The sequence below is a fragment of the Pecten maximus genome, chromosome 10, assembly GCF_902652985.1.
Source record: "Pecten maximus chromosome 10, xPecMax1.1, whole genome shotgun sequence".
NCBI classification, from domain to species: domain Eukaryota; kingdom Metazoa; phylum Mollusca; class Bivalvia; order Pectinida; family Pectinidae; genus Pecten; species Pecten maximus.
In genome coordinates this window covers 29003542-29030390 of record NC_047024.1, presented here as the reverse complement: position 1 = coordinate 29030390, position 26849 = coordinate 29003542, and the positions used below count along the sequence as shown (strand labels likewise).

At 33.9% G+C, this 26849-nt stretch overlaps 1 protein-coding gene across 1 annotated transcript in view; it reads left to right on the top strand.

Annotated features, from left to right (window-relative positions):
• Window positions 1–467: 467 nt before the first annotated feature.
• Window positions 468–26849, top strand: part of LOC117336624 (mucin-5AC-like) — a 54414-nt gene continuing 28032 nt past the window's right edge. Inside the window, exons 1-9 of the mRNA XM_033897235.1 lie at window positions 468–641; window positions 2788–2887; window positions 4343–4494; window positions 4810–4951; window positions 5438–5538; window positions 6037–6198; window positions 7321–7444; window positions 9101–9154; window positions 9992–10149. Of these exons, the coding sequence (XP_033753126.1) occupies window positions 468–641; window positions 2788–2887; window positions 4343–4494; window positions 4810–4951; window positions 5438–5538; window positions 6037–6198; window positions 7321–7444; window positions 9101–9154; window positions 9992–10149 (1167 nt within the window). The remainder of the gene's footprint in view (window positions 642–2787; window positions 2888–4342; window positions 4495–4809; window positions 4952–5437; window positions 5539–6036; window positions 6199–7320; window positions 7445–9100; window positions 9155–9991; window positions 10150–26849) is intronic.

Genomic DNA, 26849 nt, shown 5'->3' with positions numbered 1-26849 from the left:
TGATTACGCTAAAATGTGAGCACGCTAAAATGTGATTACGCTAAATATGAGCACGCTAAAATGGGAGCACGCTAAATTATGAGCACGCTAAAATGTGATTACGCTAAAATGGGAGCTCGCTAAAATGTGATTACGCTAAAATATGAGCTCGCTAAAATAGGAGCACGCTAAATGGGAGCACGCTAAAATGGGAGCTTAAAATGTGAGCACGCTAAAATGTGAGCACGCTAAAATGGGAGCACGCTAAAATGTGATTACGCTATAATATGAGCACGCTAAAATGGGAGCACGCTAAAATGTGAGCACGTTAAAATGGGAGCACGCTAAAATGGAAGCACGCTAATATGGGAACACGCTAAAATCTGATTACGCTAAAATGTGAGTACGCTTAAATGTAAGACTAGTACGTTTAAAGCACTTACATTTTTAACTAATTTTGACGAGTTGTTGCAGATGAAACAACGACTATGATGTTTTTGTCGCATGGAGCTGGTGTCAATTTTGTAAACACGTGGACAGGAAACGTCCTTAATGACCCTACTAATGACAAGCACACTTTAAGCGTGACGTCCTTGATATCAACGGGGAATTTCCGGAGTGCCAACGTAGATTCCTGGACATCACTCAACGCTCCTGTGGAAGTAAATATTAAATTGTATTTCTATTTTCATACCCACAAGACGTATTAATCACATTAACGGTTGAAAATGATAATAGTAATAACCACCTAAGGTAGATATTTCCGAATCAAAACGGGTTATTGTAAACTTGTAAACGTGGACATTTACGCGGTGGAGGGGGTAGGGGGGAGTTACGCCAATTACGCGGAGTCCTTTTGTTTATGAAAATTTCCTCCGCGCGTATTATTTTGATATCAATTTGCGTAAGCTTGAACTACATGTACAAACGAAGGTGGATCGATCGCGAAAATTACCCCCACGCGTATAGTTTGCATATTGGAATCGCGACATTGTTCCCCCGCGAAAATTACCACGTTTACAGTATAGTTTTCCGTAAATCCTTAATGTAGAATAAAACCTACCTTCAACAATGGTGGCATATTGATATCTTCCTCCTAACGTTATTACTGAATTTGCTAAACGGACCGTTAGGAGCATTAGACCAAAGGAAACTACATTTAACAAGAAGGACAAGATAATTGTAAAAGTTGTTTTTAATATTTAGTTACATTTTTGATGAAGCATACACATATACATGTATATTGAATATGTATTTCCTTTATTGATATAAAAAGGGAATTTGGAATCCTTTTTTCTTATCTATTTTGGCTTCCGTTTATGTTTTGGAACTGAAGAAATTGTAAACTTTAGTTAGATATCTAGGAAAAAATATTCTTAAAAATCAATTTTCTACTAACTTCTATGATATCATCTTGAATTTATTGTGAATATATATTTTTATCTCTATCGTTATAGTAAGTCTGATCAATATCGACGATGCCAACAGTATTAAATCTATCTGCAATCCTAAATCGTATTACGTTTTTTTTCCGACAAAAGTTACAAATGGTGACATTTATTTTCATTATTTGAAAAATATGATTTATCAAATAAAAGTACTCACAATATATGATGCTGCAAGATACATGTATTTTATTCCACAAAATGCTTCTTAATTACAATTTGAACATGTTCAGGTATAAAAAGGCAATCGAGTGATGTTGATTCAGTACATGCGATTGACTTGGTTTATAAAGCTACATGTTGAAATGTGATATTGTTGTGTTTCAATGCTAAAACAGGAACGTACATGTAGTTGAATATCATGTGTCATCGCAGGTGACAGAAATGTCGATCACCCCTTTGTGTAATACCACCTACAGTTAATACGCTATAAAAGAGAACCCACGTGTTGGACGCCAACAGCTATGACCAAGCCACTTAATAGAGTTTTCGTGTTAAATACAACATCATTAAGTCATGTTAACATTTGATTTGCATATGCATAATACACATCACAATAACACAGAACAGCGAGTTAATAAAATGAGAATTTGATGTATAATGATGAATAGAATCACTTTCGAACTCAACGTGCTATCTATCAGACTTACTGTGAATGTCATGGAGTACCCAAAGCGTGACAAATAGAAATCATACGGTCATTCAAATGTTAATTAACTTGGTTTTAGGGACGCTGCTATCTGGTTTGTCAGGTTGCAGCCATTTAGTGGTTTTCGGTTTTTTCACAATTTGTCTGGATCAATATAAACATGATTGCTTGCAAGGTGCTTTTGTTACATGTTGATATCACTGCCATGATACTCATTTAAAGAAGATTTCTTTTTTAATTTTGTATAAGTTAATAAAAAGAACTTAACGACATAAATACTTAAGGAGCACTTCTCTTTACGTTGTCCTCGGAAAGCGAATAAACAAATAAGAAATATAATCATTTTTTTTAATTGTTGCTTCCCTCTACAATAGATATAATCGTCAATTATCAACGGAAAATCATGGAAAATGCAATTGATGAATAGATGGATTTTCTGCAGGAATGAAATGTTTAAGTATACACCATCTTTTCAAGATCATGTGCATATGACCAAAACATTTATTCAAATGTCATGTATCCGGATGTTCCAGAATGTTAATCTACTTACACTTCATTGAAAACACACCCCAACAAGATCTATGTCACACCTAAGTAAACATATGCTTTGAAAAGGAGATAGTCACAACAAAACCACCAGGCATACTAGATACTAGATATATGTAACATGCCTGTTTGGTTTTGATGGTGTAATAATAGCCCATTGTTATACAGGTCAAGCTGACAGCCTACAACAACCAGGGTGATGAACTTTGGGATATTGTGTTTGATGGGAATGGCTGTGGCTCCAACATGGACTGCTGGATGGTACCGGGTAGAATATTGAGCTCTAAATGTTCCACAACATCTTCTTCAACAGCAATTTCTTATTCGTATGTTTATACGTTGATGGTCACGTGATTTCGTAAAAACATTATGTTTAAAGATGCTTCCCCCATTGTATTTTTTTCCTCTTTTTTAATTTAACAGAGAGTCAAAGTATTTTATTAGTGATATTTCATTGAATTATCAGAAAGGTTCCAGAATGTATGTGAGTACTGAATTTAAAGTATTGTAGTTGTTAACTGATGTTTTAATATGCTATTAAAAATCCCGAATCCGACCCTCTCGTGTAAGATTTTGGTTGGCCAGCATTCGACAAAACTCTTTCACTCGAGTCGAGATATACCTGTCCACAGAACAAAGCCATGTAAAATCATATTAATATCTTTTCATCGTCTGCTTAACAGGTCAAATCAAGCAAACCAGATGCATATAACATCATCGGTCGATACAAGTCTGATGTGGTTTACCTTGTGGAATGCAGATTTACTATCGTCTCCTAATCCGCCGATGTTCCTGTTCTCTAAGGATATCAACACACCTTTTCCAATTTCCACAGTTGGTAAAGTTTTCTTCTTGGAAAATTTCAGAATAATTTATCGGTGATATTTAATGCATCTTAAAATCATTTAAATAATTAAATCATTTAATGCATGATTTTAAAACATTTTACCAATAAAATACGCAAACAATAATATTCCCGTAGAGAAAACATGCAAAAATATTAAAGTTGTATTAATAAATGTTGAATAATGATAGCATCTAAAAAGGTTAGACGGCATTAAACTTTGAGAAAAAAAATACATACACTTAAATATCCAATTGTCGTCGACATATTCAATATCGTGTCTCAAACATACTTTGGTAATCAGGACATCTATATAACACATTTAAATGTGCCATTATCTGATGTACCTTTTTATGATAAAAATATCAGGCTGATCAGTGCTTCATTAATTACACATTAACTCCATGTATATCATAAGCAGCAACATATATAACAAGCGCTATACATATATTTAGATATAACCTGCTACAAGTACCAGGCTAAACAGGTGTGGCTTAACGATACACTGTGAGTGTGTGCACTTGACCAAACACATGCTGCTGAGAGCTGCCCCTTAGTTGACCTGTAATCTCAATGCGCGCGATAGATGTTTTCTTAACGCGGTAATGGTACATTAAAAGTCAATATCGAAACGTACCACTGTTGAAAACAAGATGGATTAAACAAATCAATATGATATTTAGCAACCCATAGAAAAAAATCGACATGTAATATAAATTTCTTTCTGAGTAAAATCAGAACGTCAACCACTATATATTTATATTTATGATTAGGATGAAACGAAATTGTTTTCTGGCAAGCTTTTACAATTGAATAATATTGCTGGAAACGTATATTAAAACACGATCTCTACATCCTCTAAAATGTGTTTGTTTACAGAGTCTGTTCCTGGACTTACCCTAATCGCGTTTGAAGGATGTTTTTCCCTAAGTATATTTAGTGCTACCCTCCTATACCAGGACATAACTGGCATGTCAGTCTCAGCCTGCCAGGCATTATGTGTACCGCCTTACGATCTTGTCATTTTAGAGGTAAGGTTGTTTTTTTTAGTTTTGAGTAATTATGATAGAACTGGAAGATTGTAACGGAAATGTCCTAAATCTGTATCTGAATCATATTTGTACTTCAACCCCCTAAACAAATATATATAAACAACAAAAACAAAACAAACAAAAGAGAGGGGAAAAAACAAAACAACCCACAAAGCAAAAATTAGAAAAAAAAATATATATAATAATCAATTATGTTTTTCTGATATTGAATGATAAACGGCAACATCAAAGATTGTCGAATAGACCATTATAATGAATAACAAATATACCAAAATTTTGCGGTTTTTATTGCAGATTCAGATAAAATGCTACTGTGCTGTCCAAGGAAGTTTGGTACTACCCAACCCCTTTCCCGACAGTGCATGTGATAAAGCTTGTCCAGGTGACTCATCACAGTGGTGTGGTGATCTCAGCACCATTGGGGCAGTGTACACATGTATGTCATATTTATCAATTGATTAATTTTATTAACATAATTTCATTAATATAATTACATTATTATAATTTTATCAATATAATTTCACTATTATAATTTCATTATTAAAATTTCTTTAATATAATTCATTATTATAATTTCATTAATAAATTTATGATAAATTCATTTATTTGATATGAATCTATATGTTTATTTATCAAATAAATTCATTTATTTAAATCTTCCATATATCAAATACTATGAAATCATCAAAAATAACCTGGATAGTCAGAGTTTATTCTTACAATTCAATTTTTCTTGACATGATTTGTTCCGGAATGAAGAATTAAGAAAGTAGAAAAACAGCGGTAGCAGAAAAATAATCGAACTGTTACCTTTGCGCTAATGAAGGACTCCTAGCCGAGCCATTAGTGCACATATTAAATATGGTTCTGTAACTTTTCAAACTTCCGTAAGCGTTTTAGTAAAATGTGTTTTTAATTTCAGATTCAACATCAGCATCATCGACTACAGTTCCCACGTACTCAGAGGTCGAAGGCCTAGTAGTAATTCCGTCAACATTGATGTCAGGGCACAACGAAATGAGAGCAAGTTTGACGACTGTTGAAACATTCGTTGCTATAAAAATAACTAAAAAACAATAAATAATAAATACAGATCCCTGGCAGACTCTCTCTCTCTCTCTCTCTCTCTCTCTCTCTCTCTCTCTCTCTCTCTCTCTCTCTCTCTCTCTCTCTCTCTCTCTCTCTCTCTCTCTCTCTCTCTCTCTCTCTCTCTCTCTCTCTCTCTCTCTCCGTCGTGAGTAGACATCACTAATTAAAAATATATAACACAGACAAATCTACATTCAAAAAGGAAATGTGTCAAAATATGATTTATCTGCCCTTACTTTTGTTGTTGTTGTTGTTGCTGTTGTTTTGTTTAAGCAATAAATGTTGCTTATACTCCATAGCATATCATGATGAAGATATAGAAATAGTTTTGTGTTGGATAAATAGAAGGAGAAATACATTTTACCTCCTTTGCTTATTCAACTAGTATCATAACAATTAAATATAGCCTTACTTGTTTTGTGTTATTGACAGGTGGATGTGACTAGCTATTTAGGGGACGCCTCAAATGCTGGTTTCATTACTGGTTTATCAGTATCGTTATCTCTTTCAAGTACCTATACATTAGACTACAGCAGTCTACCATGCTCATCAAACAGCAGAAACACACTGGACCCAGCTGTAGGCTTAACTATGGTAAGTACATAATGTACGATGTATCACACGGCAACTTACAATGAAATAAAAGTTGTTGTACATATTGTAACTTCACGAAGTCTACATGTCAACTTATTCTTTGGAGTTGTTAATGAGTGTAACTTGACAAAATGAATATGACCATTTACTCTTAGGCAGTTGTACACGTTATAACTTGATAAAGTATACAAGACCCTTTACGGTGGGCAGGGAAAGGGATTATCTTACAACAATTGACTGCACACATCGTTGATAGTGTCGAGTTGGCTGTATTTGGGGCCTATAAATACTGGCATGAATGTATCGTGTAAAAACTGTTTATATTAATACATTGAACATGACACTCTCCTTTTTGCTTAATAGTATGTTCAATAGCGTAAAAATCAAGTATGCTTCCTACAGTTTCTTCTCAAAATTACGGTTAATGTACCTTCCTTGCTATCGTCCGCTATCTGTTGAGATACACGCCTAGTCACCATTGATGTGGTCCCCCTTTGCACCTAGCCGTGAAGCTTGGGACACTCCGGAGAATAAATATTCTGCAACAGAAGAACTCCTTAACTTAACTTATTCTCGCTAAACAACTTTACATTTAACGGAGAGCACTATAAATTCAAGTCAGTGATACGGCGATGGGAACCAAAATCGCCCTATCATACGCGAACGTGGAACACTCTGGTTATAAACAGGGTAGTAGACGATAGTAATTGTGGTTTGATTGTTGGAATATTTCAATCAGTATTTATTTCAATTGGTTTGACACGAATACAGATCACGGTTATAACACTTTCACTATTAGACACGTTCCCGTTCATATCGAGGTTTTTCATGATTAAATCAAACACTTCGGTATTAGATTAGTTATAGGATATGAGAAATTCTGATTGACAAACTTCTTCTGGTTATCTATGCATGCGTTACACGATATACAAAAATGTACTAGATAAATTAACAGAAAGGTATTTTCCATGAAAGTTAGAAGTTGTGAGTCAGTACGTCAAAATAATATTCATATTTCTGTGATTCCATTATTTTTACAGTATCGCGAAAAATTGAACCACAGCCTTTGCATTAATAAAAGGAGGCGCTGATATATCGATAACCTATATTTTCCCATTCTAGCCGTTCCCTAGCGACGGGACAATTGTTTCGACGGGAATTTTGGAAGTGAGATGTCTGTGGTTCATTTTCTCAAGTCCGGCTATCAGCTCAATACCAAGCCATGTCAACCTTTACTACCAGAATGGTATTTCCCTACTCAGAATTTTACTAAATCAATAATATTAAGATTAAGATTGAGCTTGTTTTATTTTAGTACGCCTGTACATTAAAGAGCATGTAACACAAGACAACAGTGGCGTTTGATAATCACTATTGCAAAATCCGATTTGGTATAATTCAGAATCTGTCTAATACTTATAAAGTAGAAAACCATACTTTTGAACCTCTTGGTGATGTGTAATATACTCGGTTATATACAGGTGTTTGGATACACATAAAATATATAAAGTCATTATGTATAGACATAATGTCGCCAGGTTTTGGATAATTCAGTGTTCGGATTTGTTGTGTTTGGATATTGGTGTTATGTTGTGCATTAGATATCGTTAATATACGTACCACAGATAATTACAATGTGTTTCTTATCCCTTCCATCACCAAAGTATTTTTTTATCCCTGCTATTGATTTTTTTTTTTTTTTTTAAATGTCATTATTATTTTAAACACATTTCCGCCATTTCCCAAAACCTGATTATAAACAGCGCGTTAAAGGGGAACAACTCATGTTTGAAAGTGTAAAGAGAATACTTGTGGACTATTACAATATGGGAAAATTGTACAACAATCATAAATGGTAGGTACCCTTTATTCACTCACAAATGGAGGTTTTTTCGTAATATTTTTTATCAGTAGACAGAAAAGAATTGTTTCATGAATTTTGTCATCACCTCTGTCATATTATTTTATACTGATTATGCTGCCTTCTATGAAAGTTGTTTTTCGTGTATTTTTCACCTTTTGGTTATAGCTAAGCTACATACTCTGTATTCAAGTTATATATATATATTTATATATATATAAAACTCTATTAGATCTTCAGGTGCATCATACAGTATATATTTATATATATATATATATATATACAGTCTGTGTATGTAAGTGTGTCTGTGTGTGTGAAAGTTGTCTTTAATTCGATCTGTATCATTTACTGATTACTTTATGTGGAAAATATGAATAAAAATGTCGAAAGTAAAAAAACCCAAATAAATCCGATTGATAATGTCTCACAGCATATAATTTTAGCCTGTTCATGAACAATATTTGAACAGTAATTTATCAAACATGGTTTGTTTGATGAGTACACAAGTACTCCCTAGGAATAGAGTCAATACAACACTTGCTTATTCGCAGTGTATTGTTAACACATGAATACATGAAATTAATATAGAATCAACAATACCAATGCATTATATTAAATTTTCATATAATACATGAGCTATTGTTTTCAAATAAAAAATCATAACGGTGTGGAGCACGGTGCTACAACCAGTGATGCTGAAATTAAAAACAAAAAACAGGTTGTTAACCGTTTATACCTTTGAATTTTGGCGACAAATCTCTGAAAACTATCCCATATATATTAAATATTAGAATTGTTACTTAAATATTAACTCGTAACTAGTGCAATTTTGTTCCTTAGGGACAGGCGTTCGGACGTACAATTAATTCACTGCACGCTCTATTTTATAAGTTCATTAAAATGTATTGCTTCAATTACGATAAAAAATATCAATTTAAAATCAGTCACTAATATATCCTGCTGCACGTGTCTCAAATTTACATGTAATTCAACGTATTACGTTACCAGTTCATCATTTAACTTTTATTTATTCTCTTTCAGAGACGAAGTTTATTAGCGCTCCATATTTAGCAGTGCATGTCGTTCATGCAGTAGGTTTGTATATTTTGCTTAAATGTGAAATCAGAGACATATGGAGAAATACGACAACACAGTGTTATAGCATTTGCATGATGAAGTACATGTAACTGTAGCCAAACAAAACGGGACGCATTTAGGCTCTAGCGTGTAGTCTTGGTTTGCCCAACGCCTCCCCGCCTCTAATTAAAGCTATTGTCGCTTATAACAGTAGACAAGTCATGAAGAATATCAAAGATTACCCATCATGGATAAAACACTATAGCTAGGATTTTCATTACAGACCACCCTCGAATTATGTTCAATTACACAAATTGTATTGTATTACATACATGCACAATCAATGATTGTCGGGTCCAACAATTATTCTGTGCCAAAAGGGACACTTAAGTCTACGGTTCACCAAAAGATAATTGACACAATAAGGTGTCGTCTATCATTTAGATTTTGCATACAACCATGCGGCATATTGGGTCAGACCATGTAGTTTTAGGAATACATGTCTCAAATATCTACAAGGATCAGAGTCTACGAAATGTTTATGTACGCGGGCCTCTGTCCTCCTGTTTTATATTTCTTTTTATCTATTTCGTTTCTAATGAAAACGAACATCGCAATAATTGTTGCAACGAATGCAGTGCTACAACCATCAAGCGTCATTCTGAAAGACGTTTAGGGTCTTTAGTTTTTGTCTTTATTTTATGTCATATCACAATAACGTGGCATCGTTTCATTGGGATTTGATATTGCAAAGAAAATGCCTCGCTTGCAAAAGTATCTTAACAGTGTGTATTCACTGAATACATCACAAAGCTCTCACATAAAATAGAATAATAATTTTCTTTTTTTATCAAGAAACAACAACAACAGCAGCGGCAACAACAACAACTACCACAGCTCTTCCAACCACCACCACAACCACAACATCAACAACAACTAAAACCCCGACAACAACTACAACAGAAGTACCATCAACAACTACTACAACAGAAGTACCAACAACAACTACAACAGTAGCACCAACAACAACTACAACAACAGAAGTACCAACAACAACTACAACAATAACAACCGAAGGCTCAACAACTACAACTACAAACAAAGCTCCGACGACATCTGCTGTAACTGAAACATCATCAACAGAAAGATCGACATCTACTACCGTTGCGGATAAAACCTCGACCACCAATGTGTGTGTCTGTCAGTGTGTACAAAACACCACACTTTCCCCAGAACAACTAAGCCAACTTATCAAAGCGTTACAAGACAACCTTAGAGTTTCCAAGAAAGAGCTATCGTCATACGTTCGTACGAAAACTAGCGCTAGCGACGACCGGATATCGGCTAAAAGCTTGGGAAGTTTTGGAGCTGCAATCATTGCTTCGGTTTTCATGTGTGTTGTCGTCATTGATTTGACAAACTTTATGAAACTTGATAAAAAATCGAAAGTAAATCCAAAATCTTCTCCAAACGAAGCCGCCTGTGAGGGACATTGTACGAAAATTGATTAATTACTAAACTGTGATAGGAGTATTTGACTTTCAAAAGATTTTATAGCACCGGTTAAATGTTTGTGTTTTTTTCAACCTCACATAGATGTACATATAAGATCATTTTAAGTGTGAAAATTTGAAATAATGATATCTTTTGTTTACTTGTTACCTTTCCTTCGTGCATGCAATTAGCAGATTGAAGATACCAAATTATCCTTGATGCTTTATGGATAAATTGCATGTAATCTGAAATTAAAAGATATATAAGATAATTTCATTTAAAAAAGATAATTCTTACACAAAGACATATTTGTAACAACAATCATAGATTATAATGAATCTAATGTTACTTAAGGTTTCATCCAAAGTTATTACTATCTCGGGATGATTAACCAAGAAGCGTTTTAGGATTTCTTTTACGGAAATTAGAAAGTGCATTACAAATTTTTTGGTAACATTGATTTTAATGTTATCTGCTTTTCACAATTTTGTTTTATCTTTGCAAAAAGCTATATCATACATCCCAATGATGACAATGTTCACAGTAGTATATACAGAAATAAATAACAAAGGAACGTCTGTCCCATCTGTGTAAGTAATCCCGGCTCTGAAAACAACGACAGACTTAATTAAGTTTCTGTCGATGATCAAATATGACAGTACATGTATATTGCAATATATTTGATACAAAATGAAACCTTGTCTTTACGGCTAAATGATTAGGTACATAAAACATGGCAGTATCTAACAACACGACATTTATCTACATATGTATATATATTTTTTATTTATTTATTTATTTATTTATTCATGTTTTGTGTTTTTTGTTTTTAGTTTTGGTTTTTGTATTGTTATTTTTTATTTTTTTTTATTTTGCTTGTTTTTCGTCATGAATTCTCGACTGTTAGGATGACAAAATCACTTTTACATGGTAATTGTTTATGCGACGAATTAATCTAAAAGAAAGATACTAAATATGTCGATGTGTGAAAACATGTCTGAACAACATCAATGTAATCTGTGATCTATGATAAATAGCTAAGACGAACAACACTTCATTAAACAACAAAGGAAATCGATCTAAAGCTGTCATACAAAGACAAAAAAAAATGATCCAAAACAAACTGGTTATCTTAAACTTTTAATGTGCGGTCTTTACGAGGAGACACTTTTCACCGCTGTCATATTTAATTGTTTTACATGTATACAGGTTATTCCCCTTCATATGCAATTTTGAAATTCGACAATATTCTACAACACTGTGGAATAGCAAGCATATTACGTCACTTCTCTGTTTAAAGGATCTTAGATGTAATCATTGGTTGACTAATTAAACAGTGTGATACATACTTTTTGTAAATATGATATAAAAGACAATGCTTTTAATAAATGGGGATTTCCAAGATCAACGGTTTACATTTGTTGTTATAAACAGCACATATGTTTGTCGATGTTAATCCATTACTAATGATATGTATTGTTTTTTATGATAACGAATTATTATATTGATTTTTTTTATTAAATATCTGTGCTTACTATTCCATGAATATTACTATTTTTTATTGTTGACATGTTGAGGTAGGTAGTACGTAACAACAGACAATTCTAAACCTTGAAGAAGCTAGTATTTACCTGTAAGGCGTTATGGTCAAAACAGTTGTTATAACATAATTTAGTAAGGGCATATCCCTTTCTTATATGCATTATCACTCTACCAAAGTAGAAAACTTCCCGAAGAAAGAACGAGACATGTATAACTTCATTGAATTTTTGTGCCATTTCTTTTGATTTCTGATTTTTCTATTTCCCTTAATCCTTTTTTCCTTTGTTTTGTTTTCGAGTTATGATATTATAATCTTTAAATTATCTTCCCGATTAATTTTTTTTCTTTTTTTTAAAGGAATGTTTAGATTTCCTTAAATGATATTTGGCTCATTTTGGGGAGTTATTTAGCGAAACAGTTGTATTATGCAGTTCAATATTTATAATTTAGCATTTCCTCCAACTCTATTTCCTCATCAAAATGTTCACCCGAGCACGTAAGTCCGCTTATCAATAGCTAAAAGTGTCCAGGAACACATCGATCTCACAATCCATCACTTTTGCTGCGAAATCGTGGATCGGAATAAAAAGAGAAAAAATATATTGATTTTCTAATATTTTTGCGATTAATTACATTAGTCTACTTTTTATCATGTGACATTTTCCTAATATTTCAATCATATATTGAAACATATCAAACACATCAAACAAAGGCCTACATTCGAAGCCTAAGCATACAATGTCATTTTCTAATAATGTATGAATTAAAACAAAAATACAAGGCTTGATCAATACAGTTATATTTTGAATTGGAGCAAAAAACTCATTCACGTTTTTACCTTTAACGTATTGCTATATGTTTTGCCAACGCATTGAAAAGCACATACTGAAGTGTACTTCTATCTTCAGTTGGCACTGCCTGCGGTGATTGTGATATTCGATATCGCATAATCACTTTGCTAATATTTACAATGAAACTAATGAATTTATTCAATTGACGTATTTTTACTGACACAACTTCCCTCTTACATAATCGTTAAAGTATGCATCCAGTGTTTGAATAACCACATACCTGGGTTTTTTTTTACAGAAGAAGCAAACAAACATAAAGCACATACCACCAATATGATAAACGACATCGTGTTGGTTTACCTGAAAAACTGGCCAACACTGTGTTCGGTACAATTCAACTTACATATATTTGGAAAAATTCGTATTTATTTCCGATAACGTTATTACAAGTTATCTAAGACGAATGTTTAAGTTGTGCGGTGACCTTTGATTAAACCTAAGATAACTCGGTCAATATTGTTCATACACTAATCAATAATCCTAAAGTCCATCAACGAAGTCCATGATTGTATAATAGGCGTCTTGGACTTCCAATAAATAAGTCAAGGATCAAGCTTGAGAATGAAACTATGCTGTTTTAGTAAAATTACATCTCCTTTAAGTTCAATTTTAAGGATAGTGAGGCAGTACCAGTCTGGGGCGCACACATCCTAATTAATTATGGCACAATCTATAGTCTGCAGATTGTGATTTCTTAGAAAATGGGACGTATTAGTAAGCAAGACATTTTATTTTATATTAATTTTTCATATGATAAGAATCCTGGTCAGTACTAGATCAGGTTACAATTCCCAATTCCTCATAAACAGTCAAAATAGAACATACACGTCTCAGCTGGTACGGCCTCGAATAATCCAAATAAAGTGTCTCTTATATACACATGTGGATTCTCCTTCAAAAACCCTATGGACCACCCGTTAACTATAAGGCAAGAAGTCGGAGTGTTCATCCCTTGGACCTAATCTTACTTTATGAATTAGACCTAATCTTTCATTATGACTTCGACTTAATCTTTCTTTATGACTTAGACCTCATCTTCCTTCATCACTTGGAATTAATCTTTCTTGATGACTTGGACGTAAGCTTTCTTTCTAACTTGGACGTAATATCCCTTCATCACTTGGAATTAATCTTCCTTTATAACTTGGACCTAATCTTCCTTCGTGACTTGGACCCTGTTACTGTGGAATGAGCGACGCAGCATTACCCGGCAAGGGTAACACGATAATGCATTCTATACATTATATAAAAATTTATTTACACACTATATATAGATAATACACAACCTAATTTAGCATATCACACACTCACATACACTCTCATACCACACACTCACACACACTCCTATACCATACAAATATATATACAGTCTATCGTTAAATGTCTCGGGGACTCTTCTTTAACAACTCCTCTGGACGTAGAAATGTTTATCAACACCAGCTATAGGCCGATGTCGCAGCTATTTCACACAATATCATCACCATATAAAAACATATGTCGACACATATATCCAAGTATCGCCTTCTATAAGGTGGAGCTACTACTCGTCACAAGAGCAGTGGTGATATCATATCAGACTATGATACTGGGCATGGAGACACTATATCGCCGCTATGATGTCCACACAAAAGACCCTGGCATGGTCTAATCAGTCGTATGTGTCTGCTGGTCTGTTTATCGTTGTTGCTCACATCGCCCCATTACGAAAAGCTGGAAAAAGATGAAAATTCATACAGAATACGCTTAGGAATCCACGATAATCCACGAAAATCCGTTTAATTTCAATTTACTTCATATCTCTCAATTATCAATTTATTTCACCCACAAGCTTCCATACTTTTATATTTCTAACAAACAAAGGGAAGTATTCTAATTCCTAAAAGCATAACATTATTAAGGATAATTACATAATTTCAGTTACATAGAATGTACTAAAAGCTGAATAATCTACTATTCGAATTCATAGTAAATTAAGAATTTGTGCGGGTCCATGATATATAAAAAATATATATAACTAATATCCCACCTATAGGCCTCCGTACCTTCAGTTAATGCATACGCAGATACATTATACAAAACAAACACACAACTATCATCATAATAAGACCAATATATATGGATTGAATAGATTTTTTTAATTTTCATTGCGGCTATGAATACCAGTAGCTAGCTACATATCCCGTGGCGCACGGTAGCGCGCCTCGGAGGATATGTAGCTACATGTAGCTACTGGTATTCATAGCCGCAATGAAAATTAAAAAAATCTATTCAATTCATATATTTACATAACCAATGATTACTATTAAAACACGAACATAACATGAAAACATGACTATGAATGAAAGGCACGTAAACAATTCAGTCAAATGCTTGACCGGTCTCCACCAGGTAAATTACACCATGTAAGTGGTTAAACTAAATGGGGAATAATAAACAAGGGCCAAACACTTACCAGAGTCAGCTATCTGTGCTTTTCTCCTGGAAATAGCCTAATAATATTCATCTATCCTTCGTTCAGGGCCTGAACGTGCAACAGCGCCATATCTGATTATACCAAGTTTCATCCTTCGTAACCCTTCGTGTCTTTCTGAAAAATACGTGACTAAGATTGCTAGGTTGCGTTCCACCAACTTATCATCATACTTACTTCATATATATATAAATATATATATTACACAACATACCTTCTTTGAAATTACTTTATGACTTGGACCTAGTCCTCCTTTATGAGTTGAACTTAATCTTCCTTTATGAATTGGACCTAATCTTCCTTTTTACCCTTGGACCTAATCTTCCATTATGACTTGGACCTAATCTTCCTTTATGCCTGGGACTTAATCTTCCTTTATGAATTGGACCTAATCTTCCTTTAACCCTTGGACCTAATCTTCCATTATGACTTGGACCTAATCTTCCATTATGACTTGGACCTAATCTTCCATTATGACTTGGACCTAATCTTCCTTGATGACTTGGACTTAATCTTCCTTTATGACCTGGACCTAATCTTCTTTCATTCCTTGGTTCTAATCTCCCTATATCCCTTGGACCTAATCTTCCTTTATGACTTGGACCTAATCATCCTTTATGACTTGGACCTAATCATCCTTTATGACTTGGACCTAATCTTCCATTATGACTTGGACCTAATCTTCCATTATGACTTGGACTTAATCTTCCTTTATGACCTGGACCTAATCTTCTTTCATTCCTTGGTTCTAATCTCCCTATATCCCTTGGACCTAATCTTCCTTTATGACTTGGACCTAATCTTCCTTTATGACTTGGACCTAATCTTCCATTATGACTTGGACCTAATCTTCCTTTATGACTTGGACCTAATCTTCCATTATGACTTGGATCTAATCTTCCATTATGACTTGGACCTAATCTTCCTTGATGACTGGATCTAATCTTCCTTCATCTCTTGGACTTAACCTTCCTTTGCCCCTTGGACCTAATCTTCCTTTACTCCTTGGACGTATTCCTCCATTATGACTTGGACCTAATCTTCCATTATGACTTGGACCTAATCTTCCTTTATGACTTGGACTTAATCTTCCTTTATGAATTAGATTTAATCTTGCTTTTTATCCTTGGACCTAATCTTCCTTGATGACTGGACCTAATCTTTCTTCATATCTTGGACTTAACCTTCCTTATTCCCTTGGACCTAATCTTCCTTTACTCTTTGGACGTATTCCTCCATTATGACTTGGACCTAATCTTCCTTTATGACTTGGACCTAATCTTTATTTATCTCTTGGACCTCATCTTCCTTCATTCCTTGGACCTAATCATCCTTTATGACTTGGACCTAATCATCCTTTATGACCTGGACCTAATCTTCTTTCATTCCTTGGTTCTAATCTCCCTATATCCCTTGGACCTAATCATCCTTGATGACTTGGACCTAATCATCCTTGATGACTTGGACCTAATCTTCCTTTATGACCTTGGACCTAATCATCCTTTATGACTTGGACCTAATCTTCCTTTATGACTTGGACCTACTTTTCGATCATGACTTTAACCTCATCTTCCTTGCTGACTTTGACCTAATATTCCTTCATTTCTTTGACGTATTCCTTCTTTATGACTTGGACCTAATCTTCCTTGGTGACTTGGACCGAATCTTCCTTCATCCTTTTGACCTAATCTTCCTTAATGACTTGGACCGAATCTTCATTTATGAGTTGGACCTAATCTTTATTTATTTTTTGGACCTAATCTTCCTTCATCCTTTTGAACCTATCTTCCTGTATGACCTGGACCGGATATTGCTTTATTATTTTGATCTAATCTTCCTTGATGACTTGGATCAAATCTTTCTTTATAACTTGGACCTAATATTCCTTTATAACTTGGACCATGTTTCCTTGATGACTTAGACCTACCCTTCCTTTATGGCGTACGTCACATAGAATGCAGCATTAGAAACACTGGACCCCGACAATTAAAGCACGTGTAGATTTCAGTTAGACCACATCATTACACATAGGAATTTCTCTATTCATTGCATGATTTGTGCATAGTACTAAGTTACCTCCCCTAATCTTGGAGTTACCCCCCTTCGCACAATAAATGCTTTTTTTTTGAAAAACCTACCCGAGACAGGTAAATCCCCACCCTCCCTCCTCCTCATTTTAACACCTTTTCTGCTTTGGGTTGTACTGTTTTATATTGCAGGCACGTTCTCCAATTCGTCAAGACTTTGACCACGACATGCTGAGGTGCTGGCGGTATTTTGCTGGTAGACAACAGATTGCCCTGCTTTTTTGGAAAGTCTATATCATTTTATATCACATTATAGTATCAGCTATTGAGTTTGGGGGAATATCCAGTTCTCAGTTTTCTGCAAGGCTTTAGCTGTCACGTGGGTTATATTTATGTAGGTATTTACGTACCACCACATAACCCCCCCCCCCCCCCCCCCCAACCCCCCCCCCCCAACCCCCAACCCCCCACCCATAACAACATAAATGAAAATGGTCGGATTCAGAAACAAGTACAGTGTACTTATATTAATCTGTCTCCGATACTCCGAGCGATACAATGCCATACATATTTGGTATTCGATGAAAGTAATGTCATAACCTTAATTTAGGATTTAACTGATTCTTGTCTTACAACATTATTTTAAAGTGACATGTTGAATGAGTTTTCAGAGAAGGTGTATCAAAGTATTAATCGATACTACGCACATAGTGTATTGTTGGGGTAGCACACCACAGTAGGACAGGCTGGCCACGGGCGATTTTTTTTTGTTACACAAATAACTCCTGTATTATGATATGGATAAAAATGAAAAAATAAATGTACACTATAATTGGTATATTCATTATGAAGTAGTACATACAGGCTTCACATTTGTTAAAACTGAAATAAATAAATTGGTTCCGGATTTTATCAATGTCAAAACAGGATTAATTCTGTCTTTGGGATAGAGATATTTAATTTCAAATAGGTTTCAGAAAAAAAAGTGTCGAGAATTGTGTCGTTTTGGGTCAAATATCATAATATTTTGCAATTTTTAAGCTATTTTTAAATGTTACCATGGTATCCATAGCTTTAAAAAAAACATAGAAAAAATTAAGTTTGCTTATCTTTCAGAGCTGTATTAAAATTCCAGATGTTGTATAGATTACAATTATATATACTTTATTAGAGGTAAACAGATTACAAATATATATACTTTATTAGAGGTAAACAGATTACAAATATATATACTTTATTAGAGGTAAACAGATTACAAATATATATACTTTATTAGAGGTAAACAGATTACAAATATATATACTTTATTAGAGGTAAACAGATTACAAATATATATACTTTATTAGAGGTAAACAGATTACAAATATATATGCTTTATTAGAGGTAAACAGATTACAAATATATATGCTTTATTAGAGGTAAACAGATTACAAATATATATACTTTAATAGAGGTAAACAGATTACAAATATATATACTTTATTAGAGGTTATATGTAGGGTTAACTGGCAACGTTCACATATCTAAAACATGTGCAATATTTTTTCAGAGGTTTTTTTTTTTTTTTTTTTACTCAGCTTTGGCTCATTGACACAGGTTGGCTTGGTCAATCTTAACAATCAATTAAACGCTTTAAGAAGCAAAAGTTAGAGTGTTAGCATTAATTAGTAAAAACGTGATTTTTAGTGCACCTACATTTGCTATTGCTTTATCATAATATGTCTTATTTGGTGCTTAGCACCGAGCCATTTCATCATCGTACATATATAATTATTTATTTTCGATTATTTTCATGTCTATCCTGATTTGATTTTTTTTCTTTTTTTTGGGGGGGGGGGGGGGGGGGGGGTTGTTTTTGTTATTGTTTTTGTCTTTACATCAATTTTCCACACTCGACGTTTATAATTCAGTCGTGCTCTTTCAAAAGTACATATACACACACACACACACACATATACATTAGGTATATATATATATATATATTGTAATTAAATTCTCTTTATCTCCCTCAATCTGAACATCTTCTTTCATTCCCGTTTACTCTCACTTTTTTATAATGGCCGTGATGTTAAGCAAAATCATTAGTAGTGTTACTTTAATTAATTACGTATAGGTATGGCTAGAGGTAGTCCGAGTGGTCGGGCCAATCCCTACCGACAAAACTTCCTCCAGCCATATCTATAGTTATCAAATGTAAATGGTCCCTTAGATAAACAACCATTTAGCAATAAATAATTCGTTAAACAAATTAATACCACAAAATGCCTGATTGTTTGGGTTTATCGCTTCGGACTTTTATCCGCCATAACCTTTAAAATACCCTTTTTTCTTTCAAATAACGTTACCAGATAGAAAGTACATAATTAAACATATGTAGGTATGGCTAGAGGTAGTCTCAGTGGTTGGGCCAATCCCTACCGACAAAAAACTTCCTCCAGCCATATCTATCAAATACTTGAAAGTAATTGTTCCCCCTTATTTGTATCATGATATATTGTGCTCCAAAACTTCAACGTGTTATTCTAAAGTGTTAACTGCGTTATGATATTTTGCGCAATCTCAATAGACAATGGCTTCTTTTTCTTCGAATTAATATAAAAGCGCATATTCTCTAATAAAGAAGAACGAAACTTGTTACAGGTTTCTTCCATTGTATAATTACGGCTCTTGTATTTTACGTCATTTCTGCTCTTCCAGATTAGCCACTTTACAGTAATGATGATTGTATTAAATATAATCAAGTCCTTATTGTTTCCATGGAAACCAATCATCATTACTTCCTCGGATATCTGATTTCTGTACTCTGGAATAACACAAACCACTAAATCACAACAAGCATTTATGATGTTTTTCACATGAGCACATCCATAGAATAGATGGTATATATTTTCTTCATACACTTTACAAAAATGACATTTCCCGTTTGATTCGCCGAACTTACGTATTTTAGATTCTGTGTATAAAATGTTATGGATACATTTCCATTGAAATTCTTTCATTTTCTTGGATGTTATTGTCAACCTGATATTATCCCAGATCAGGTCCCATTGAAATTGTTTCTGAAATTCAAATTCCCATTTATCTTGATAATTCGGTTTGTTTTCATTTAATTTCACCATCAAAGTTTTCAGTTTAATTTTTTCGAATGAGATTTTTCGAAAATTTTTGTCAATTAAATCACAGTTCACATCAATTCTAGGATATGTACACTGCACCGTTTGATTTTCATTTCTTCTTAATAGCTGTAAGATTTGTTTTGGGAACGCTTTTTTAATTCTAGAGAGTTCGGCTATACAGTTGCGCTTATCTATAAGTAAGTTATATATAATTCTATCTTCTTTGAAATCGTTTCTTTTGCAGTCCCAAACGTCGTTAACAGTGCATATTCCACTTTTCGCAAACGAACAAAAAAATATCGGGTTTTTGTTAAACTGAAATAAATGGTTGCCAAAAAGGAACTGTTCAAGAGTTTCATTCTTACATGTTGGTCGGTTTAATCTTTGAAGTTCAGACCATGCATCTATGATGGATTTATAAAATTTTGAAATATATGACATATTTGTATTTCTTGTATCTGATAGTTTGCATAGAAAGAACGGGACTCTATATTTATCGTCAAATGTGCGTAACCAATGTTTTCCTATTGCATTCCATATAGCATTTTCACTTTTCATTATTTTATAGACGAGATTAATTTTTCTGCTTAGTACATAAGATTTAATATCTATGATATCCATTCCTCCTTTACTTAAGTTCAATGACATAGACGCACGCCGCTTGACCAGATATTTCTTATCATTCCATACAAATTTCCAAATCAATGAATCAATTTCTTTCATGTACTTTTCCGGGATGCCTCGAGTTTCTATTTCGTATCCTATAAGTGAAATTATCAAGGATTTTATTAATATCCGTTTACCATAAAACGTGAGATTTCTACTTTTCCAAACTTGAATACATGAAGCATTTTTTTAAATTTTACTTTTCCATATGGCGTCATCATCTACCATATACCCATGGTGGACTCCCAGAGTTTTCACACTAGTGCGGGACCAGTTGATAGTCCTAAAAATTGGTTCTTTATTTTTCCAACTACCCAAATATATACCAGTTGTTTTATTTAAATTAATTTTTGAACCCGAAGCCTTTTCATATAAATTAAGTATATCGAAGGAATTTACAACTGATTGCTAGTTGCGTGTCGTCCGCAAACATGCTAAGTTTTGCCTCGTTTTGATTTGGAAGTTGTATTCCTTTAATGTTTTCATTCTTTCTGATTGAACATGCTAATGGTTCAGCTTGAATAATGTACAAAATCGGTGCGATAGGGCACCCTTGCCTCGTTGACCGGGAAACAGAGAAGTTTTTGCGTCTTTCAGAAGCATGGATATCCAGCATCTAAATTTCGCGCCAAAATTGAAACATTCTAGACAACTGTCTAACCACCCCCATTCAACCCTATCAAACGCTTTCTGTTGATCCAAGAATATTACTGAACCTTCCATATTTTCTTTATCGGTAAATTCAAACATATCTTGGATAAGTCTGTTTGCTTCAGAAATATTACGCCCAGGAATAAACCCCTTTTGATCCGGATGAATGATATCCCCTAAATATGTTTTTATTCTATTTGCCAAAACTTTAGCTATGATTTTATAATCAACATTTAATAATGTTAACGGTCTCCAATTACGTATTTCTTCTCTTTCACCAGTTTTATAGAGTAATGTTAAAATACCCTTAGTTTGAGATTTTAATAAATCAGCTGATTGGAAAATTTCTAATAAAACCGCTATAAAATCGTCTTTTATAATGTTCCAATAATATTGATAAAATTCAACAGCTATCCCGTCCTCACCTGGTGATTTATTTTTCTTCATTTGATATATACATTTTGTTATTTCTTCTTCGGTAATGTTTCTTTCCATAAAGTTTTTTTGCTCTTCTGTCAGTTTTTTTTCTACATTTCCTAGCAAAGTATCTGCGGCATCTCTCTCCCAACCTTCAGATGTAAACAGTTTTTTATAAAATTTCTTTTGTTCTGATAAAATCGTATCGATTCCTTCTTTATAGTTACCATCATCAGCTTTTATTCTATACCACATCTTTTCACCAACTCTCTTTTTTTCTAAATTAAAAAAATAACGAGAAGAAGTTTCATGTTCCTCAAACTCTTGAATTCTAGAGCGAATCCTATGCCTTTCTGCTTTTTGCGTGTAATATAACTTTATTTCTTTGGTTAATTTATCGAAGTCACTATTATTATCTTGATTATAAGATTTACTCAATTCATCAAGTTCCCTTTCTTTATTTTTGATGTCGTTCTCTTTCTTATTTATATTTTTTGAAACAAGAATAGTGAGTTCTTTTATCTTTATTTTTGCGATCTCCCACCAATCACCAAGGTTTCTGAATTTATGTTTTTCTGATTTCCAGAATTCCCAAAATGTTTCAAACATTCTTTTGAAAATAACAGACTCTATTGCCGAAACGTTCATCTTCCAAATGCCAGGTCCCAACTCGACTTTGTCTAATTTAAGTGCTATAGAAACTAAATCATGATCGCTAAAAATACACGGAACAATTTTTGCAGACGTAATTTCATTAAATATTTCATGACTTGATATATATAATCAATTCTAGATTGTGATTTACCTCTTCTAAAGGTAAATTCTTTTTTTTTCAGGATTTCGCACTCTCCAAACGTCTTTTAATTCAGACGTTTCAATAAATTCTTTAAGCTGTTGTGTTGTCGGGTCGTCTTTCCGGGACGACGGTCTACGATCCAACATATTATCAAGCGTATAATTTAGGTCCCCAGTATAAATATAATTATCATCAGTGCGATTTACTACAAGGTTTTGAAAGAAATGTTTTCTCTCCGCACTTATATTCGGTGCGTATACATTTACTAAATTAAACAGAGCTGTATCGTCTCTTGTTATAGCGCACTCCAATAGCCTACCGTCGTCGTCACGTTGATTCTCCGTGACTTTTATATTAGAATCTACTCTAAATAAGAGCGCTACACCACGAGATGCAGCGGATCCATTATTCCAAATACTTGAACTTCCTCCCATCTCCCTCCATTCTTTCCCCCAGATAAATTCATTTTCAGTTGTGCAATGGATTTCTTGAATAGATACGATATTAAATTTCCGTTTTTTTAGCCAATAAAAAAATCGTGGCGTTTTGTATTATCTCGTAGACTTTTTATATTAATAGATACAATCGATAATGAAGTTATATTAGTTGTATAATAATATAATAAACTGGTTTTACAAATATACTAACTAAACATCATTGATCAATGAGACGTGGTTGAGCTTCCACCATCAGGGGTACCAGCCTTGCTGATCTTATGTGCTTGTCGATCCGCTGATAGAGGCGTGGCCGATCTGTCGCTGTTGGTACGCTTCCGACTTCCGGTGGGAGTACCGACACAGATACTCGTATTGTCAGTGAGTTCACGATAACTTGAAGATTCCATGAAGTCTGACATAACGGGCCACATTCGTTTCGCTCCCTCCTCGTTGACGTGGACACCCGCGGAGTCATTGGAATCATAAAGATCCTTTATATTTAAAAAATTTCAGAGTTGGGCATTTCTACTGTACACTGCTACCTGATTCTATATTAAGGAATTTTAATATTAACCAAACCGATACTGTGAATAGGTCCTCTCATATATATTTTGAAATTGTTTACGCAAATATTGATTTGTACGGAAGCCGAATATACGATTTGCCTAAATCCCTTCTAACTTTCTTCACCTTTAGCCTCGAGCATCATTTATGAAGAACGAAACGGTTATATCATTCATTTCCCTTCGTTATTTCTCGTATACTGCATCTGTTACTAAAACCACACCCTAGAGAGCTGTGTTGGATTGTATTGTAGTATTAATATAATACGTCACAATTGTGTCTGGTAAAGATTTGATGCGAGCCTAGGAATGAAACGGAAAATGTGGGATTTCTTTTCTTTGAAATATACACTATTGTACTGAAACTATCATGATTTGCTACATGTATATACAGTACGCGTCAGGTGTCATTTGTGGTACTCATCTAGCTAGGATTTAATTACATAATTTGGAGTGTATATGTACCGTACATTTACAACACAATACATGTGTATATCGCTAGTATAGATCGTGATTGCATGACATAAAACAAATGATCCCCGTTTTCTCAACACCGGGCTGGGATACTGCAGAGACGTGTATATCAGATATACCCGTCTCTGATACTGTAAGTACAATGTACCGTACGACAACGTATGTCCCAACAAACACATCACGGTATCAGGCAGTGTATATATACGTACCTTCCACTGATCCCCAACACTCCTCCACACCGTGTCGCGCGATGTCAGTAAACAGCTGGTGACCACTCGGGTTTTGAGCCGGTGTCAGCCTGTGTTTCAACCGACATTCAGATTCAGATTCAGATTTTTTATTTGCTTAAGTTTTACAACTTATCACAATAACACAAGACATGCTACATTATATACAAAGGCAAACATAACAGCACAAGTATCTACCTGGCACACAACTTTCACCATACGCCTCTCGCCCATTCAATCTATTTGAAATTAGATGTAATTAGTGTGTTTGATGGAAACTTAATTACACATAACTTCAATCAGATTATGCCCATACTCACCATTCACATATATCCCCTACCCCTCCCCAGCTACATACAAACCCAATATACACATATGAGATAGAGTGAGAGTACAAAAAATACATCTGGTCTTAAATCAAATTTGACTTTCTTCTTTCAAGGGCTAGACCGATATATTTCCCTAACTTACACAATTCTTTTACATTTTCTGTAGTTAATAACTGAACAAACTTGAACATACTCGGGTTCCTTCTGTAATATGGTTTCAAATATTTGTATCTAATATCACTATAAAAATTACATTTAATTATGAAATGAAATTCATCTTCTATGTCGTTATTATTACATAATGTGCATATTCGTTCATTTCTCTGTATTTCTATATCTTCCTCTTTCAATAAGCAAATCATGGGCCGATAATCGTATTTTGGCAATATTTCTCAAACATCTAGTATTAATGGGTTTATGTAAATATGGTTGCAAACAGAAACACATAGTTAAATATTTATACAAATTCCTTTAGAAGAATTATTTACTATTGTTAAACATTCTTGCTGGAACATATCTTTTAACTTTAACTTAAAAATCTCTAAATCAACCTTCTGAACTGTGGGTAAATTGAATATGTATCCGATTCCAATTTTGCCTAACTCCTGTCTTAAATTTACTATCCAGTTATCATTATTCGCTACCATATCTTCAAGACACTCCTTTAAAATGCAATTAATAGTATTTTTGAGCTTCATCCAATAGGAGAATATTCTAATTTTTCTAACTATTAACAATGGGACTCTACCAAGTTCAAAATAAACCATTGCATTTGTAGTATTTTTCCTTACACCTAATAGTCTTTTCAAGAAACCGATATGGATCTTTTCAATGTCTGGAGCTTTGTGAAAACCCCATATTTCACACCCATAATTTAATATACTACTAACATATGTATTGAAGACTGCCAATGAGGTTTCTATATTAAAATAATTACGTTTACAAACATTAGACATAGCAAATAGAGCTTTGTTTCCTTGTTCGGCAATTTTCTTTTGTGTCTTAAAAAAATTCCCGTTATAATTCATCATTAGCCCAAGATAATTGAATTCGTTCACTACATGCAACCGACTGAGTGAGTGGAAGGGATTAGACCCCGCCACTGTGGCGGTGATTGGGGACCATACCACCTGACGCGTACTGTAGCTATAAGGAAACTGGATTAATTTAGGCAGTCGTGCTGTGAAATCAGTAAAACACTAAACAAATCGATGCAGAGGCCATTCCGTCCATTTACAAAAATAGCCTGGTAATTCGATGTGTTAATACAAAGAATAATATATCAGATGAACAGATTTCCAATGGGATTTAAAATTAAAAATAACTTTTACCAGTAATAAGATACAATAAAAGAAATCTAGGCGAATGCTAGTTCTGTCAATAAAATATATTTGTATTGGTTTTAAGCAAGAACAGGATTGCTCATGCGTATATGCACATGTGAATGCCCCACAGTCCTGTGATGAAAGGAATGTTTGTTCATCATATTTGATTGCACAGCTCGATTGTTGTATCTTATTTTTAACCTGTATATAGACCATTAAAATGAGTGACTCTCGAGTCTATCAAAAGGCATGGTTCGAACATTTTTGCAGTTAAATGTTCAGAAACAAATCGATATCATGTGACATGATTTAGCAATCTCGTATCATT